The 19941-nt window shown below is 40.8% G+C and overlaps 1 protein-coding gene across 1 annotated transcript in view; it reads right to left on the reverse strand.

The window, feature by feature from the left end:
• The window catches only part of PDCD1LG2 (programmed cell death 1 ligand 2), a 41134-nt gene extending 31999 nt beyond the window's left edge, over positions 1-9135 (reverse strand). The window contains exon 1 of the mRNA XM_028117370.2: positions 9072-9135. Coding sequence (XP_027973171.2) covers positions 9072-9126 — 55 coding nt within the window. The 5' untranslated portion in view covers positions 9127-9135. The remainder of the gene's footprint in view (positions 1-9071) is intronic.
• Between the last annotated feature and the right edge of the window lie 10806 nt (positions 9136-19941).

The raw sequence follows: 19941 nt of genomic DNA on the forward strand, positions 1-19941 counted from the left end.
CTCCATCCCGGGACTCCGGGATCATGACCTGAGCCGAAGGCAGTCGCTTAACCAACTGAGCCACCCAGGTGCCCGCAAGATAATTTTATTTAGGGTAGAATTAAGGCCTAAAGGGAACTGAATTACTCAGGGAGGAATTTATGTCCTCTTCAATTCTGTTTCAACCCTTCAAGTAACATATAATTTGCAACTAGACTCTCACACCTCCAACAATGGCTATTTCTCCTTTTAATAAAACAGAAAGCTCCCAGGCAGATACTGTAAATATCTGGGTAGAATTTAATAACACTACTTTCATCACATTTGTTTTTTGCTTATATCCTCTATTTACCAGTAACAGTGATACTGGTTTTCCATTTACCACAGGGGTATACCATTTTGCTCAAAGAATAAAAGCTGAGTTGATTTTAAAGAATTCTATAAAAACAATGGCATGAAGAGTGGTAAAGCAAAGTCAAACTAACCAAGGTAGTGTATGCGTGAATACATTGTGGGAAACTACAAGATTATGCCACCTCCATCATTAATGAAAGGGTATTCATTATATGGAGGTGTGGCAAGACCTTAAAGTAACTTCTGAATCATGACAAAAGATCAGATCAAACTCAGGAGAGCTTGCTTCATTCATTCATTTAGTTAGTCAAGACATCCATTCAATAAATACTTGCAGAGGCTTCTAAGCATATGCTTTTCAAGAAGTTTTTACCCTTATAAAAAGTGGTACATTAAGAGTATGGGGTTTAGTGACAGATCAACTGGATTGAGATTATGAGCCCTTTGATCTTGACTGTGTCATTTAGCTCTGTGAGCCTCTGCTTTATCTATAAAGGTGCAAGGTTAATATCTGCCTCAAAGTATTGTGGTGAAAATTAGACAAAATGGCACATGTGAAGTGCCTTATTTTGGCAGGGGATAGGTGGTCAGCAAACATTGGTTCCTTTCTTTCATACCCTGTTATAATTCTTGGGCAAGTGGTAATTCGTATATGCAACACAGGGCCATTCCTTATTTACCATGATATTTTATTAACCAGAACAGCCCATTCCCTGACCATCCTGGGTAAGAGATTTTTTTTTAAAAGATTTATTTGAGAGGGAGAGTGAGCACGTGCATCGCACATGCACAAGGTGGGGAGGGGCAGAGGGAGAAGCAGGCTCCCTGCTAAGCAGGGAGCAGGAGGACATGGGGCTTGATCCCAAGACCCCGGGGATCATGACCTGAGCTGAAGGCAGATGCTTCACTGACTAAACCACCCAGGTGCCCCCTGGGCAATAGATCCTAAAGTATAAATAAATGTTGGGTTTACGTGGCTTAAATGATTCACATGGCAATTCTCTTCTGACCCGAGTTTCTCCTCCTATAATCCTGCAAGACTTTGAAGGCAGTGCCCAGGCTGAGTATGTTTCGGTATCTTCCATTCCAGTTAAGGGTTGGGCACATGGCAGCAAGAGGGAGAAATAAGAATGAGCCTAAACCTACTCACTTCTGTTTTCCTCTCATCAAACTGCAACTTGCCCGTGTTGCACAAACTGGCTGGCGTTCTTCATCATCCCACAGCACACTTGATAGTTATGCCCCAACTTGAGATTTATCAAGAACAACTGGGCAAGTTTACGTTTTGCCTGCAACCCCCGTTTTCACCATCACTAGAACACTGATGTGCCTTTCTAAAAGATCTATGGGACAGGAGAGAGTTCACATCTGCCCTGCATGCTTTTGTGCAGGCTGGGGTGGGAGCAGGTCTAGAACATCACTGCTTCTCGGTAAAACGCTGCTGATCACACCCGCATTTGCTTGGACAGGTTGAGAAGACTGTGGGATGTCCCATGTGAAGAGATTCGTGCTTCCGAATGTCCTGCATGATTCCATTTCATGAAATCCACCTGTAGTAACTCTCCCTCTGGCTCTCCCTAACAGGACCCTCTTAAGGGTAGATCCCTTTCTGATGGGGATCATCTCCAAATTCTGAGTTATTAAGTCCCCTTTTAACCAAGACAGAGCTACTTGCTATCAAGGCCACTCTGGTCTGAAGAGGAATATTCACTTACTCATTGATCAAATACATAAGTAACCATTTTCGACCAGGTTCAGGAATTCATTGTTACTCTCCTATTTTTTTTTTTTTATTACACATGATACAGCAGGAAGCAGGGACAAGAAATGGGATTTGCAAGGAGGTTCAGTTGCTGAGTCTGAGATATAACTGTCAGAGGACTTTGGGAGTTGCCTCTATTGAATTTATTTAGCAAATTTTTTTACCACACTGAGGCTTTCTTCTCATGAGAGAGAGAACGTCTGTAACTTCCTCTGGAACTCCCCATAGCAGACAGCAGAACTCCCCTCTTTACACTCTGGGCCTTTAACAAAAATCCATTTTCTGCTTGCTTCTTCTCTCCTGAAGAGTGCGCATGCAGGGGTTGTAGGCATAAAGTGTGTTACCTATTTTTCAGCTAATGTTTATAAGAGGAAAGAGCAATTAGCAAACCTGAATCGAATATCTGAGTAGCTCAGAATAACTAGAAGATTAATTGTTATTTGGTGTAATTTTGCCTCAATTAAAGCTTCTAAGACAGGCAAAGCTGTGAGCTTGATTACCCCGTAAATTCTCAGGAAATGCACTATACTTTTAAGATCCTAAATTATTCTTACTTATTGTAAATTACAGAGGCAAAAAAACACTCTTGCAAACAGCGGCATGAAGATATTTTTCTCAAGCCTGTATGCACATCAGAGTCACCAAGCAGAGTGCCTCAACTTTGGCCACCACTGGAATCACTTGGGAGGCCTTTAAAAAAAATGCTAGGCCCCACCTTGGATCCTTTAAATATGAATTCAAATTCATTTGTGAGGCCAGCATCAATTTTTTTTTTAATTTCCTTGGAAGCTTCTAATGCGCAGAGTATTGAAAACCATTGGTTAGATAGGCAAAACACCTGTGCAGGCAAACATCTTCTATTATCTCACCTTTCAAAGTGTCCTCAGCTTCACCTGGGAGCAAGTGGGAGCTACTGAATCTCAGGCTCGGTCTCAGACTTAGGGAAGCTGACTCCACATTTTAACAAAGTTGAGGTGGTTCATGTGCACATTACTGTCTGAGAAGAAGACTTATAACATGAGCCTACCCTTGGGCTGTTACTGGGAAGCAGAGTAATCGTCAACATTTATTAAACACAGTGAGCCAGACACTGGGCTAATCTTCACATCATCATCTCATCTAATGTTCCCCAAACTCCGCAAGGTAGGAATCACCATGGCGAAACTTAGGCTTACAGAAGTGATACAACTCGTCCAAGGTCAAAGAGTGGTAGCTCATGGAGTTGGAATTCCAGTTCATAGCTCTGTGTCTTGAAAGCCTGTACTAACAACTCTACAGATATGACCATATGTCCCCTGGCATGTATATATTACATCCATGAAGGAGATAGATACACTTCTCAGCTTTATGCTAAAGAAAATACATTTAGGGTGTGTGTGTGTGTGTGTGTGTGTGTGTGTGTGTGTGTGTGTGTCTGTGTGTGTTTCTGGGTTATTCCGTTTGAGCTCTGTGTCTGTTTTTATGCCAATACCATACCGTTTTGATGACTATACCTTTGTAATACAGCTTGAAATCAGGGGTTATTATATTAAGCTTCAACCCAGCACTGAAGTCCTGAAGTTATGAGACAAAGAAGAAAATTGGAAAGGTTCCACAACTACAGAATTAAGCAGACAAAAACAAAGCAAAGCAGGTTTTCCCGTTCATTTTGGCCCCCCCTGACTAAATTAAAGGGTAACACATTTGGCCAGGGCATGAAAAATTCACACATGCAGTTTCTTTAAACAGATGAAAGCAGCGGGCTTCAGTAATGCTGGAGCCTTTTTGAAAGTTCTTAGGGAAATTGTGTATTTTATTTGCAATCAGGCATCAGTAGGAGTCAGCAACTGTCATGTCTCCAGAAACACAAAACAAATCATTTGCATTACCTCCTAAGATAGCTTCCTCTTTAAGCTAATTTTATATATTTTTTTCCATTTGATAACAGAAGCTGAAGTTTTTTTCAGACCCCGTACTCAATGAACTTGAAAGGTGGGGGTTGCTTTACAAAACCACAGTCTTCAGAAAACTCTAGTTGCTAGTTTAGGATCGAAGCCTGCTCTGGGCACCTGACTCATCTGCTCCTCTTTGCAGGAATACTGCACGGGGACATCTCATCTCTTAGAAATCCTTTCCACAGCCTGATTCTTCTGCTTTGTATACCTCAGGGGTCTGAAGAAGTAGTTTTAGAGCCTGAAGATAGGTTAAGGGGAGTGACCCAGGGTGTGGTCCCCACCCCGGAGTGACCTCAAGCATCGCCAGGGTCATGTGACCCCCTGGTTTTTCATCCCTCTCCAGAGGATGAAAAAAGAAGGAAAAAAATCTATAAAAGGAATAATAATTGGGGTTACTTTTCCTCCAAGACATGACAAAATACAGAAATGAATATTTCCCCTTAAATGTATCTGGGTTACAAGATGTCCTTAGGTTTTGAAATAAAAAATATAAGAAAAAAAAAGAATTACAAAATTACAGAAATCAGAAGAGTGTGCTATAAGGGAAAGCATATACACAAAGAACAGACTGCAGAATGCAGTTCAGAAATAGACCCACACAAATATGGCCAACTGATGTTTGACAAAGGTGCAAGGGCAACTCAGTGAGGAAAGGATAGTCTTTTCAACAAATGGGGCTGAAGAAACTGGACCTCGGATCACAAAAAAGAAAAAGAACTACCTTCAACCTATACTTTATATCTTCTATGACAATTAACTCAAGACGGATTATAAACCTAAATGTAAAATGTACAACTAGAAAGTATTTAGAAGAAAACCATAGGAGAAAATCTTTGAGAGTTTGGCTTAGGCAGAGTTCTTAGACATGACGCCGAAAACACAGTCCATGTAAGAAAAAAAAAAAAAGATCAACCGAATTCCACCAAATTTAAAATCTTGGCTGTGCAAAAGACACTGTTAAAAGACTGAAAAGATGAGCCACAGACTGAGAGAAAATATTTGCTTGTCACACATCTGATAAAAGACTTGCATCTGGAATATACAAATAATTCTAAAAACTTAGTAAGAAAATGAACAAACCAATTAAAAATGGTCAAAAGGTTTGAATGCAAACTTGTCCAAAGAAGACATATGGATGTCCAATTGCCATGTGAAAATATGCTTATCATCACTAGATACTAGGAAAGTGCAAATTAAGCCACAAAGTGATACTTCTACACACCTACTAGAATGACTTTAAAAAACACGACATCAGTGCTGCCAAGAATGTGGAAAACTTGGAGTGCCCATACTTTTCTGCCGGGAATGCAAACATAGTCTAGCCACGACGGAAAGGTTTAGAGGTTCCTTATAAAGTTAAATATATACTTACCACATGACCCAGCAATCCTACCCTAGCTATTTACCCAAGTGAAATGAAAACCTATGTTCTCAAAAAAATCTATACATAAGCATTTATAGCAACTTGATCTGTAATTGCCCAAAACAGGAAACAACCCAAAAATCCCCCAACTGGGGAATGAATAAGCAAAATCTGGTAAATATATACAGTGGACTTCTACTCAGCAACAGAAAGGAATAAACTGCTGGTACATATAACAACATGGATAAATCACAATTGCATTATGCTAAGTGAAAGAAGCCAGACAAAACACATCTCTAGGTATCTAGTGGATAATCCCATTTATATGATAATCCAGAAAATTTAAAACTATAGGGTAGAAAATAGATCAGTGGGTACCTGGGTTTAAGAGTTAGGGAGGGTTTTTTGTTTGTTTGCTTGGCAAGTGGTGGAATTGTTCTGGATCTTGATTGTGGTGGTGGTTATATGGTCACGTTTGCCAAAAACTCATAGGTGTTTCTATTAAAAAGACTGAATGTTACTGTATGTCAATTTGAAAGTAAACAAATGTTTAAAAAATGAAATGAAAATGTTTTCTGCCAATTTTTCTTTTCAAACTTTAAACTGTTTTATAGATAACAGAATAGAGCCCCCACAGACATACAAGTAAGGAAAAGAGTTCATGATGAATGGTTTATGTGGGTCATACTCAGAGGCAGTCTTCATCACAGTCTTTAGGAAACACATATTTTTTCAAACATTAATCCAGCAAGAAACAACTGTTCTTTAAATAACTGTAATTTCTCTCGATAAAGGAATGGTTAAATAAATTACAGCATGTCCAATAAAATATATAGAGCCACTTTAAAATGAGCGATATCTGTATTTGCTGATTTGGAAACTATAAAGAACATACCTTGCTGAGTGCTTACTAAGATTTCTTTTAGTGATGTTTAGGAACATTTTTTAATGGAGAAATGGGTAGATAGTACAGTGTTATGGGGAGGGCGTTATGTAGGACTGGGGCAGGGGAAGCGTTTCGGGGAGGCTGGTACAGTTCTACTACTTGACAAGGGTGACGGTTACAAGTGTTCCCGTTACGGTAACGTAATGCTTTACCCTTGTTTCATGTGGCTTTTTGTACCTGTGGTATCTTTTACAACACAAAAGTTTAAATACAGAAAACTTTTAAAGGATATCGAATCAAGTAAAATGAACTCCTGAGAATCCATCACCCACCCCAAGAACCAGAACATTACTAATGACATACATCTACTTCCTCCACCAAAGGTAATCAGCATCCTGAATATTGTGTTTATTAATCTCTGGCTTATTTTTTAGCTCTATCATATAGATATATATTGCTTATATCATATTATTATGATATGCATATCACATGCATTATATACATATATTATACATATATAGGTATATTGCAATACATAAGCAATATATATAGGTATATGTATACATATATATTGTTTATAAAAAGGACACTGTGATGAGTGGATAAAGAAGAGGTGGTATATATACACAATGGAATATTATGCAGCCATCAAAAGGAATGAGATCTTGCCATTTGCAACGACGTGGCTGGAACTGGAGGGTGTTATGCTGGGTGAAATAAGTCAATCAGAGAAAGACATGTATCACATGACCTCACTGATATGAGGAATTCTTAATCTCAGGAAACAAACTGAGTGTTACTGGAATGGTTGGGGGTGGGAGGGATGGGGTGGCTGGGTGATAGACATTGGGGAGGGTATGTGCTACGGTGAGCGCTGTGAATTGTGCAAGAGTGTATGTCAGAGGGGGAGACGAACCATGAGAGATGATGGACTCTGAAAAACAAACTGAGGGTTCTAGAGGGGAGGGGGGTAGGGGGATGGGTTAGCCTGGTGATGGGTATTAAAGAGGGCACATTCTGCATGGAGCACTGGGTGTTATGAACAAACAATGAATCATGGAACACTGCACCAAAAACTAATGATGTAATATATGGTGATTAACATAACAATAAAAACATTTAAAAAAAATAAAATAAATAAAAGGACACTGTGCTGTATGTTGTCTTCTGTGTTTGATTTTTTGTTTTTTTAATCAATATCATGCTACTAAGACTCTTAAATGTAGTTGCCTAGTTTTGTAATTAATTTATTTACACGCTGTATATTTTTCCATTCTGCTAATATACCACAATTTATGCATTATCCTGTCGATGGGCATTTGGTTGTTTTGGGGTTTTTTTTTTTTGGAAGGACTAACAATGCTGCTGTAAGCATTCTTTTAAAAATTTTAAAAATAGAAATTTACATAGGGTAATAAAGAATTATATTGATTCAATTCATGTTCTCTGTTTTTCCTTCTCAAAGACAGTGCAAGTTTAGGGGTGAACAAACACAGTGAGGGGAATGAGGCCATCAGTGTGGCCACCCTGAGAGTCGTGGCTGTCCTCGGGCACCGGAGGCTACAGCCCAATGCCTTCAAACGCTTTTTAAAGTGTTCTTTTTAAAAGAATTCCTATATTTTAAAATTTATATTTTTATCATACAAGTAAAACTTGTGTATTTCTTTTAATAGAAAAGCAAGGGTATAATACTTCTTTCAATATACAAGTAAATGCATAGTTCTTGTTAAAAAAAAAAACAAAAAAACACCTGCGGGGCGCCTGGGTGGCTCAGTCGTTAAGCGTCTGCCTTTGTCTCAGGTCATGATCCCGGGGCCCTGGGATCGAGCCCCGCATCGGGCTCCCTGCTCAGGCGGAAGCCTGCTTCTCCCTCTCCCACTCCCCCTGCTTGTGTTCCCTCTCTCGCTGGGTCTCTCTCTCTGTCAAATAAATAAATAAAATCTTAAAAAAAATAAAACTGGGAAACGTAATAGTTATAAGATTGTCCTTTTTAATTCTCATCCCGGATCGCTTCCCCTCTCCAGAAGTAAGCTTTCTCATCAGGCCTTAGATCCTTTTGTTACTTTTTTCCCCTCAGGTAGCCTCTACGAGAAACCTCTGAAGTTAAAACTCCTTAATTAGGGAGACATGAAATGATAAGACTTACAAAAAAAAAAAAAAAATACCCCTGAGGAGAAGGCAGTCCAATTTAGGCAGGTAATTAGTATTTATTTGAACTGATACTATCTGCATAATGTAAAGTGGGAAGCAGAGAAGAATTCCAAATTGGAGGAGAAAGCAAGATACAACATGTTTATACTTTCCTTTTGGTTAATTCTTAAAACATAATTCATCATACATACTTTTTGGTTTTGTGAACGTCCAGTATCAACATTCAATATAGGTCAATAATCAAACTTAATTCCAAAATCCCATTCCAAAGTGGGAAGGTTAGGGGTTGTCTGCCATGCTTGATTATCATCATCACCGTAGCATGGTAAGGTAGAGAGGACAGTAGTTGTGTTCCAGCTTGCCTGTGCGGCCTAGTGACTGAGGAATCTGGGGTAAATGAAATAACTTCTCTGAATTCCAGTTTCCTCATCTGCCAGATGGTTATTGTTTCTGTAAGACAGGGACATGGGCAAGCGCGGGCCACCCTGGGCACCATTCTTTTTCCTGTTCATGTAACAGAGTGTAATCCCACTTCCTCTCAAAGAAAGCCTTCAGCCTGAGGACCCCCATTCTCATCATTGGCTTCCACTAGGGGCAACTGCTTACGCCTTTCTCAGACCCCCTCCCTTTTTCCTTTCTTACCTGCTGTCTGATGAAGCTGCATTCCCAGGCTCATGATTAGCGGAAGGAGGAACATGGTCTGTACCCGATCTGAAATAGACAATTGAAAGTCTCAGAGCCTCCTGCAGTTTTGCTGGGTCTCGTGATTTGGTGATTTGCTCATTCCTATAAACGGGGAAATGACCCATAAACAAGCCCCTGGAGAGAAGATAAAACTTCTCTTCCAAGAGCTCCGCTGTACAGCGGAGTTGAGTTAGAGAGAAGTTAAAAGTTGATTGCCTGGAGGAGAAGGGAGACAAGGTAAGAGGAAGCAAGGTGTTCTTTATCAATCCAAATTAGAGGCTCTTTGTCCTTTTCTGACTATGAACCAGTTCTCATGACTCACCCACACTGGTGATTTTCTGAGCCCCTTTGTCTCTTCTATGAAGCTTCCCATAGTTTTTTTCAGTAGTGGGTCCTTGAAAATCAAATGATTGTCAAATGGATAATGCACACCAACTTCTTCAGTTGGACTTGAACTCTGGGAGTCAGATACTCAAGGACAGCGCTCAGTAGAACAGAGCTAGATTCTCAATAAACACTCGTTATTTGCCTGAGCAGGAAAGTGTCAAGTTCTTTTGAGTGTTGTGATGGGAGTTTGCCCATTATTTGAACTACCTGATACTAAGAAGTTTAGACCGAGAGAGCGCAGAACTGGCTACACTGAGTGGGTGCCCAACCTTGGTCCTGCTCCACCTCCTACGCTTCTACCTTTGTTCTCAGGCTTTCTTGAATCCAAGGACTTCTCATGGTTGAGGCAAAAGGGATCTGGATCAGGTGAATGACAGGATCTCATTACATTTTCAAAAGGGGACTCAGCTTTGGTGTAGACAATAGACTCTTGGGAAGGACAGGGGGTTGGACAGGATTAGAAGCAGGATGACCAGTGAGGAATGTTTTCACAGACATGATAGTTTGGATTGAGTGATGGCGCTGGTAGAGGTGAGAAGTGGTGTGAAGGAAGGTATATATTATATACAAATATGTATTTGTTCCTTAATTTTATTTTTTCCAGCAGCCTTATTGAAGTATAAGTGACATACAATAAAGAATTGTGTGTGTGTGTGTGTGTGTGTGAATGTGTGTGTATATACATATATACTTAAAAGACAATTCAGTGGTACAATTCAGTGGTTTTCAGTATATTCACAGAATTGTGAAATCCACACCACTAATTTTGGATCATTTTCATTACCCCAAAAAGGAACCCACTACCCATGGACAGAAACTTCCCAATTCCCCTTCCCTCTCCTTCCAACCTCTGGCAACCACCAGTATACTTTCTGTCTCTATTGTCTGGCTTATTCTCGATATTTCACAAAAATGGAGTCATACACCGTGTGGCCTTTTGAATCTAGCTTCTTTCACTGAGCTTAATATTTTCAAGATTCATTTATGTTGTAGCACATATCGGTACTTCATTCCTTTTCGTGATTGAATAATATTTCCTTGTATGAATATACCACATCTTGTTTATCCACTCATCAGTTGATGGACATTTAGGTTGTTTCTACTTGTTGGCTTTTAGAATAATGCTGCTATGGACATTCATGTACAAATTTTTGTGTAGACATGTTTTCAATTCTCTTGGATATATAGCAGTGGAATTTCTTGGCTAAATGGTAACTCTATGTTTAACTTTCTGAGAAACTGCCAAAGTATTTATCAAATATATAATGTGCAAATACTTTCTCTCATTCTGCAAATTCTTTTCAGTTTCTTGGTAGTGTTCTTTGAAGCACAAATATTTTAATTTTAAAACATAAATTAACTTAATTCTGATGAAGCCAAATTTATTTTCTCTTTTATTGCTTATGCTTTAGGTGTCATATCTAAGAAACCATTGCCAAATCCAAGGTCACAAAGATTTATGTCTATGTTTTCTTCTGAGTATTTTATAGCTTTAGTTCTTATATTTAGGTCTCTGATCCATTTTGAGGGCTTTTTAAAAAATAATAATTGTTCTTTTATAGCCTAAATCATCATAATTTTGGCCACCGGAAGTCCCTTCAAGGTACCCTCTGTCTCCTTTTCACACAATCCTATTAATCTTGGGAAGTTTGTTTGCTTTCTGTACAAATTGCCTTAAGCCGATTTCATGTCTCTGCGGCCCAAGCATGCAATTAGACTTTCTCTGAGAAGTCCTTTTTTTTCCAATTTTTTTAAAACTAGAAATAAAATACAACCAGTTTGCCCATTTTTCCCACCCCCTAAATCCCTACCTCTGGCAACCACCAGTCTGTCCCCTGTATCTATGAGCTTGGTTTGTTTGTTTGCTTGTGTGTTTTAGATTCCACATGTAAGTGAAGCCATACGGCATTCATCTTTCTCTGACTTATTTTGCTTCGTATAGTAATGCCCTTGAGGTCCAACCATGGTTTTGCAAATGGCAAAATTTCATTCTGTTTTTGGCTGAGTAATATTGCATCACACACACATACACACACAGATTGATTCATATCTTGGCTACTGTAAATAATACTGCAGTGAACACGGGGTGTGTACATCCTTTTGAGTTAGCATTTTCATTTTCTTCAGATAAATACCCAGAAGTGGAATTGCTGGATCATATGGTAGTTTCATTTTTTATTTGTCATTTTTTAAGGAAACCGCACAGTGTTTTCCATAGCGGCTGTACCAACGTAGAATCCCACCAACGTGCACAGGGTTTTCCTTTTTCTCCACACCCTCACCGATGCCTGTTACTTCTTGTCTTTTTGATACTAGTCATTCTAACAAGTGTGAGGTGATATCTCATGGTGGTTTTGATTTGCATTTCCCTTATGATTACTGATGTTGAGCATCTTTTCATGTACCTATTGGTTATTTGTATGTCTTTTTTTGAAAAATATCTATTCAGATCCTCTATCCACTTTTATTTTGACTGTGTGTGTGTGTGTGTGTGTGTGTGTGTGTGTGTGTTACTATTGAGGTGTATGAGTTCTTTAGCTATTTTGGATATTAACCCTTTATCAGATATATGATTTGCAAATATTTTCTCCCATTCAGTAGGTTGACTCAATTTTATTGATGATTTCCTTTGCTGTGCAGAAGCTTTTTAGTTTGATACAGTCCCAACTTTTAATTTTTGCTTTTGTTGTTTTTGTTTTTGGTGTCAGATTAAAAAATCATCGCCAAGTCCAATGTCAAGGAGCTTATCGCCTAGGTTTCCTTCTAGGACTTTTTTGGTTTCGGGTCTTATATTCAAGTCTTTAATCCATTTTGAATTAATTTCTGTGCATGGTGTAAGAGAGCAGTCCAGTTTCATTCTTTTGTGTGTGACTGTCCAATATTTCCAATGCTATTTATTGAGGACTTTGGAATATATTCCTCCGTTTCTTCATTTTGCCTGACTCTCTCTTTCTACACAGGAGATGAAACAACTACTTCTCCCAGTCTTGAAGAATTGGTCTTATATGGGAGATGAAATTTGATGTTCAACCCTGCCTCAGCTCTTAGTTGTCTTGGAAACCTTTGTGTTTATCCAAGCAGCCAATTCTATTTTTAATAGCTCCCAGTAGTGGAGGATGTGCCAAGATCTGTCAGTAGCCCAAAGGGGAGGATCTTAGCACCTAGATTCAAGTTGGTTGAAAGTCAGATCCTTAGGCAGCAGCTTGTGAAAGTATGAAAATAATACAGTCCTGTGGGCTGGAAGCGTAAGTCCTATTGGCCACCAAGGCCAGGCAATCTGGAGGTGTTCTCTGAGTGGCAGTCACAAAAATCTGGGCTCCAGATGATTATATAAGCTTTCTTCTGGATCATACTGGTGAGCGGAAGCAAGGCAGAGGGAGAGCACCAAGATGGTGTCCACAGCCTATGTTCCTTGAGAGCAGCTCTCTAGGCCACTAAATGTGTGCAAGACCTTAAGACTGCCCCTCAGGCTGAAGCTCTAAGGAGAAGCAAAGAGGCTCCCCTCACACCGAGACTGGGGTGTGTACATCAGTGTGCTGCCTATTCAGTGCTCTGGGGGCAAGAGCCTGCCAAGACACATCTTTGATTCTCACAGTTCCCTGGAAAGGAGTAATTCAAGGAAGTCCCTGGCCAACAGAGGCAGGTGATGTCGGGGTGGGGAGTCACCTGGGCAGCTCCTGCAAAAACCAGTACACCAGACACCTCGAAGCCTCCCCACCAGGAAACACTGGTGCTCTGGAGTGAGTGAGAGGGTGAGTATGCAAAGAGCACCAGCCTTCCAAGGTCTCTGGAAAGATTTACACCAGCCCCTAGACATGTGTTCAGTAGAAGCCTGCCCCTCAGGCTGCAGCCATGCAGATCAGCCAATAGGCTTCCTTCACACAAAGACTGATCTGCAGGGTCTGTGGCTATTCTGGCTCCCTTACATTTCCATATGAATTTTAGGATCAGCTTGTCCATTAACACACAAAAAAAGGCAGCTAGAATCTTGATAGGAGTTGCACTGAATCTGTAGATCCATTGGGGAAATTAGCTGTGATATTAAGTCTTCCAAATATGAACACAGCTTGTCTTTCCATTTACTTAGGTCTTCTATCTTTTCTTTTTTTAAAATTTTATTTTATTATGTTATGTTAGTCACCATACAATACATCATTAATTTTTGATGTGGTGATCCACGATCCATTGTTTTCGTAGAACACCCAGTGCTCCATGCAGTACGTGCCCTCCTTAATACCCATCACCGGGCTAACCCATCCCTCCACCCCCCTCCCCTCTAGAACCCTCAGTTTGTTTCTCAGAGTCCATCGTCTCTCATGGTTCATCTCCCCCTCCGATTTCCCCCCCTTCAGTTTTCCCTTCCTTCTCCTAATGTCCTCCCTGCTGTTCCTCGTGTTCCACGAATAAGTGAAACCATATGGTAATTGACTTTCTCTGCTTGACTTATTTCACTTAGCATCATCTCCTCCAGTCCCATCCATGTTGATGTAAAAGTTGGGTCTTCGTCCTTTCTGATGGCTGAGTACTATTCCATTGTATATATGGACCACCTCTTCTTTATCCGTTCATCTGCTGAAGGGCATCTCGGCTCTTTCCACAGTTTGGCTATTGAAGACATTGCTGCTATGAACATTGGGGTGCATATGGCCCTTCTCTTCACTACATCTTTGTCTTTGGGGTGAATACCCAGGAGTGCAATTGCTGGTCATAGGGTAGCTCTGTTTTTAATTTTTTGAGGCACCTCCACACTGTTTTCCAAAGCGGCTGTACCAACTTGCATTCCCACCAACAGCGTAAGAGGGTTCCCCTTTCTCCACAACCTCTCCAACGTTTGTTGTTTCTTTCCCCGTCCATTCTTGCCGTTCTAACTGGTGTAAGGTGGAATCTCAATGTGGTTTTTAATTTGAATTTCCCTGATGGCTAATGATGATGAACATTTTTTCATGTGTCTGTTAGCCATTTGTATGTCTTCTTTTGAGAAGTGTCTTTTCATATCTTCTGCCCATTTTTTGACTTGATTATTTGTTTTTTGGATGTTGAGTTTGAGAAGTCCTTTATAGATCTTAGATACCAGCCCTTTATCTGTAGTGTCATTTGCAAATATCTTCTCCCATTCTGTGGGTTGCCTCTTTGTTTTGCTGACTGTTTCTTTTGTTGTGCAGAAGCTTTTTATCTTGATGAAATGCCAAAAGTTCATTTTTGCTTTTGTTTCACTTGCCTTTGGAGATGTATCTTGAAAGAAGTTGCTGTGGCCGATGTCGAAGAGGTTACTGCCTGTGTTCTCCTCTAGGATTTTGATGGATTCCTGTCTCACATTGAGGTCTTTCATCCAGAAACACAGTAGATCAGATCAACAAAACCAGAAGCTAGTTCTCTGAAAGGATTAATAAGATCAATAAACCACTGGCCAGACTTATCCAAAAGAAAAGAGAAAGGACCCAAATTAATAGAATTATGAATGAAAGGGGAGAGATCACGACTAACACCAAGGAAATAGAAACAATTATTAGAAATTATTATCAACAACTATATGCCAACAAACTGAGCAATCTGGATGAAATGGATGCCTTCCTGGAAACCTATAAGCTGCCAAGACTGAAACAGGAAGAAATTGACAACCTGAATAGGCCAATAACCAGTAACGAGATAGAGCCAGTGATCAAAAACCTCCCAAAAAACAAGAGTCCAGGGCCTGATGGATTCCCTGGGGAATTCTACCAAACATTCAAAGAAGAAATAATACCTATTCTCCTGAAGCTGTTTCAAAAAATAGAAACAGAAGGAAAGCTTCCAGACTCATTCTATGAGACCAGCGTTACATTAATCCCCAAACCAGGCAAAGACTCCATTAAAAAGGAGAATTTCAGACTGATATCCCTGATGAATATGGATTCCAAAATCCTCAACAAAATCCTAACTAATAGGATCCAACAATACATGAAAAGGGTCATCCACCACGACCAAGTGGGATTTATCCCCAGGTCTTCTATTTTTTCAAATAAGAACTTATGGGGTTTGCTGTCAGGTTGGATATGCAGTTTGACAAAAATAGAGAAATCCAGGAAAATTTCCAGATTTGAGGCTTGAGGCATTAGGGCAATGGAAGTACTACTTTTAAACTGGAGAAGACAGAGAATAACAGAGTAAGGAGCAGAAATCGGTATGTAGTTTGAGATGACAACTAGTCATTCACATGATGTTTAGTAAGCAGTTGGATAACAGATAGTCCAGAGTTTCTGGTAGAGACAAATTTGGGAGTCCTCAATGTCTGCATGTTACTTAATGCTAGGGGGCTGTATGACATCACCACAAGATACACAAGGGAGAAAAAGTGTCCAAGGATTGAGATGTGGGGCATGCCAACACTTAGGGATCTCTGGGAGGGAGGGCACTAGCAAAGAAGATTGAGGTGAAGGGCAAAAAGGCAATTAATCAAGTCTTTTCTGTTTTCTGATGCTTTGATACCTGATGCTTGCTGATCCTACAGGGACTGCCCGTCCCAGGGTTAGCCAGTTCCAAGAGATAGTTAACAACTCACCCAGGGGAGGCCTTTCAAATGCAAAAGAAGCAACCCAGAACCCTTAACTCCAACCACCTCCTTTATTGCCCTAACCACCCCAGGGCCAGGTACCATACAACAAGGAACAGCCCCTATGTTCTAAATCCTGATGAACTATTTCCAACTAGACAATTGAAGCCTGCTAACCCGGCCTTGCCCATTCCTTCTTGTGGAAACCACAATCAAGACTTCTGGTCACATTTCCCCTTCCGTTCTGCCTCCTCTCTGACCCTGGTGCTTCCCTGGGTGGCCCCTGCAGTGGCATGCCTCCTTCTCTCAGGATCTGAGAACACAACAAACTATTTTTTTTTTCAATGGCAGTTATCTCCTGATCTGTTGGCCTCGCCATACCTCAATTATAATGAAAGCTAGAGTTTAAAACGCAGTGCTACAGGAGGGAGTGCTCAGTTGAGCCAAATGCTGTGTAGAGTTGGTATTAGCAGTGTGGAGGTCATGAGTGAGCCTGCCAAGCAGGACCTAGGGGATTTGGTGCAGATGAAAGCCTGTGTAAAGCGAAGAGAAAATAAGAGTGAGGGTGCAGAGACAACAGAGTATAGGCAGTGCTTCAGAGCGCTATAAAGGGAGTGAACGATGAGGCAGTAGCTAGAAAGGACTGTCCACAGTGGGTGGTGGTCTTGTTCTCATTTTAGGGAGGGACATATTACCAGGCAACAACCTGGGCCCCATCAAGTGCTTTCCATAGGGAAATGCTGGACTTAGCTGGACTTGAAGACCCTCTTCCTTACTGAAAATGCAAATGTACCCAGACCCGGTATCATCTTAATGCTGCACTTGCCCAGCATCCTTATTTCTGGAGCTCAAAACGGTAGTGTGTAACATGCTCTGGCAACAGAAAGGATGCCTGGCTCACCCACCTCTGGCTGTAACTTCCCTCTCTTCCTTGCGCCTCCAAGGGGACTTTCCTCGTACACTGCCTCCTTTGTCCAAGAGAGAAATAGACACTGCTATGAAGATGCTTTCCAACCAGCTGCCTTCTTCCTTCTAGGTATAGTATCTTCTGTGCAATGGATAAGATCTCACACTCTAAAGTCAGACACATCTGAGCTCAAATCCTAGGTCTAGAAATTAGGAGCCTCTAAGACCCTGAGCACTTTATGAAAACTCTTTGTGCCCCATTTTCTTATAATACCAATAATAATAACACCCACCTCAAGCCAGAATCTTGGGTGTGTCATCTTAAACCTACACATCTCTCATCTTGCAAATCTAGTCCACCCCCAGTCCTGTTAATTCTGTGTCAGGATACTTCTGGATGATGCCTTTTCTTTCTACCACCCACTGCTATCAATTCAGCCTTCTCGTCATTCCTCCTTATACTGTAGCAGAGCATCCTGCTCAAAATCCTTTGATGGCTCAACATTTCACTGAGAATAAAATCCTGTCTGTCTAGTAGCCCAGGCAAGAGGGACATCCGCCTTGAGCCCCACGCTTTAGAGGACCCAAGGGTGGCCACGCCTCTCCCAGCAGTGTGAGGTGTTTGCAGAGCTGAGAGTGTCCTCTGGAGCTCTCTTGACCCACCACCCATTACAATTTGGGTTCTTGGGGCTCTGGAATTCTCTAAATGGACCTAAGCCCGCTCCCAGGCCTGCGGGGCTTCTTCCCCAGATCCATTGCCCCAAGGGTTGACCTTGCTGCCAGTGTGCAGCTCCCTACATCCAGAGACTTTCCTTGCTCTTTCTGGTGAAACTGCCTCATGCAAAATTGCAAAAGCACCACCTTTCCAGCATTTCCAACTCTCCTTACTCTCTCACTTTTCCAACGCACTCATTACCACTTAACATACCATATAATATACTCATTTGTTTATATCAGATTATAAGCTGCCATCTTCCATAAGAATATAATCACTTTAGTGATTATTTAGGACAGAGATCTTTGTCTGTTTCGCTTACTAATATCCTTCAGTCTCTAGAACTGTGTCTGGTAGGAAGCTAGCACTCCAATAATACTGGTTGAATGAATTAGCCCTTCACCTGGTAGGCAGAAGAATCTCCTGAACATGGAATTATCAAATGTGATCATGACACTCCTGCTTAAAAGACCTCAATAGCTTCCATGATTTACAAGGTAAAGTTCTCCTTAACATGGGCTACACAACCCTTTGTGATCTGGTCCCTCCTGCCTCAGCCACAGAAATAATACATGCGCTTTCCATGACTAGGTCCTCACAGGTGCTCTGAGATTCTAATCTCTCATATCTGGTCTTATTTTATTTTGTCTAATCTTATTTTCCCCCTATCTCAGGTTCTACTTGGGCTCAAAGAAACTGTCCTGGGTCATAAATATTTCCTTAAGCGGCCTTACATTCTTCTGCCTTCAACAGAAGGAGATAAGCCTTTCCTAACTGCTCTTAAGCTGTTCCTGCTGTCTCAGTTGTTATCTGCTATTAACTAGTGTTAGCACTTATCTCCCTGCTGGTATAGTAATTGGTTATACATCTGTCTTCCGTGCTAGAACAAGAGTTCTTTGAACTGTGTTTGGTCCTCCTAACAATTTTCTTTTTCTTTGTGTGTGTGTGTGTGTTTCATGAGTATTTATGAGTGTTTATAACCAATTATGACTGTTCCCTGAATAGACAGATGAATGAATGCATGCGTGGCAATTTAGCATCACACTCTGAGACTACTGGCCCCCCAGTTGACTCCTTCCTCTATTGGAGAAACAGAAAACTTAATTTGGTTAATAATTTTGGCCCCAAATAAGAAAGAAATTTTCATCAGTTTAAGTCACTGACAGCAGAATGGGCTGCTAATGGGGTGGGGACGTCATCACCCCTGGAATTCCTTAAGCAAAGGTGCATGTTGAATGAAGTGTTTCCACAAGAGATGGGAGGTTAAAAGAATATCCCTTTAGTAGGATTATTTACAAGGTTGTCTCCCCAAAGGATGTTCCCATGGGTACCTCAAGCCCCTCCCCAAGGTCTCTCAGAAGGCCAGTTCCTCTCAAAGAGATCTTTGCCCTCTGGGTAGCTCAGGAAGATGAAATTTTCTGAAAGAGCAGGTTCTGGAAACCTTCAATATTAGGGAAGTATGAACTCTTTTATATGCAGGCTGGCAAAGCCTGAGAGAGTTTATTTGGAGAACTTATGGAGCGTATTGCCAAAACTAATTAACTCAAGGACCATTTACAGAGCATCCGTATGTAAGGCTCTCCTTTGGCCAAAAGCACATAGAGATGACTTCTCTCCATGAGATGAAATGAATGTGTTCAAACAACCATGCCTCCTCCTTAGCCTCCCCTTTTAAAATTCACCTTTGTTTGGATATGAGTATCTCTTACTATCCAGGTCTGCATGACTTTTCATTTTTATCTTAATTGTATATTCCTTATGTATGCGTTTGCTTGTGCTGGAGCTTCCATCAGGCAGAGGATGCTCACTGTAGCTATCTGTTCTCAGGCAAGCTACCCTCGAAGGGACACACTGGATCATGAGCAGAAAAAAAAAAAAAAAAAAACAGTTTTCAATCACATGATCGGTTTAGCTGAATTTCTTAATCTCTGGATAATTCTTAATGAATTTCTGGGTAATTCTTAACAATTCTGCCAATGAACACACCCTAGCAGTTGAGGTGTTGTCATGGTATGAAACGGAGCAGAACAGCATAGGATATAAGATTCAAGAACATTTTCTGGTGGCTCCACGAAGAGTCATGAAGGGCCTTTCAGTCACGAGTTCTCAGGCTTGAGAGAGAAAAGAAGCAAAGACTACTCTTTTTCAATTGGTGAAAAGTCCTGCTCAGACTGCTGCCCTGCCTTTGCCCTGCCCCAGGTCACTAGTGAAGGTGCTTCTCTTAATGGCATGGTCTCTGAGCTAGGCATTAGGAGACATTAGTCTAGTTAACCTCCGTTCAAATTTAGCTT

This window comes from Eumetopias jubatus, unplaced genomic scaffold (assembly GCF_037043125.1).
Source record: "Eumetopias jubatus isolate StellerSeaLion01/CBP00866 unplaced genomic scaffold, mEumJub1_p1.0 scaffold_15, whole genome shotgun sequence".
Lineage (NCBI taxonomy): Eukaryota > Metazoa > Chordata > Mammalia > Carnivora > Otariidae > Eumetopias > Eumetopias jubatus.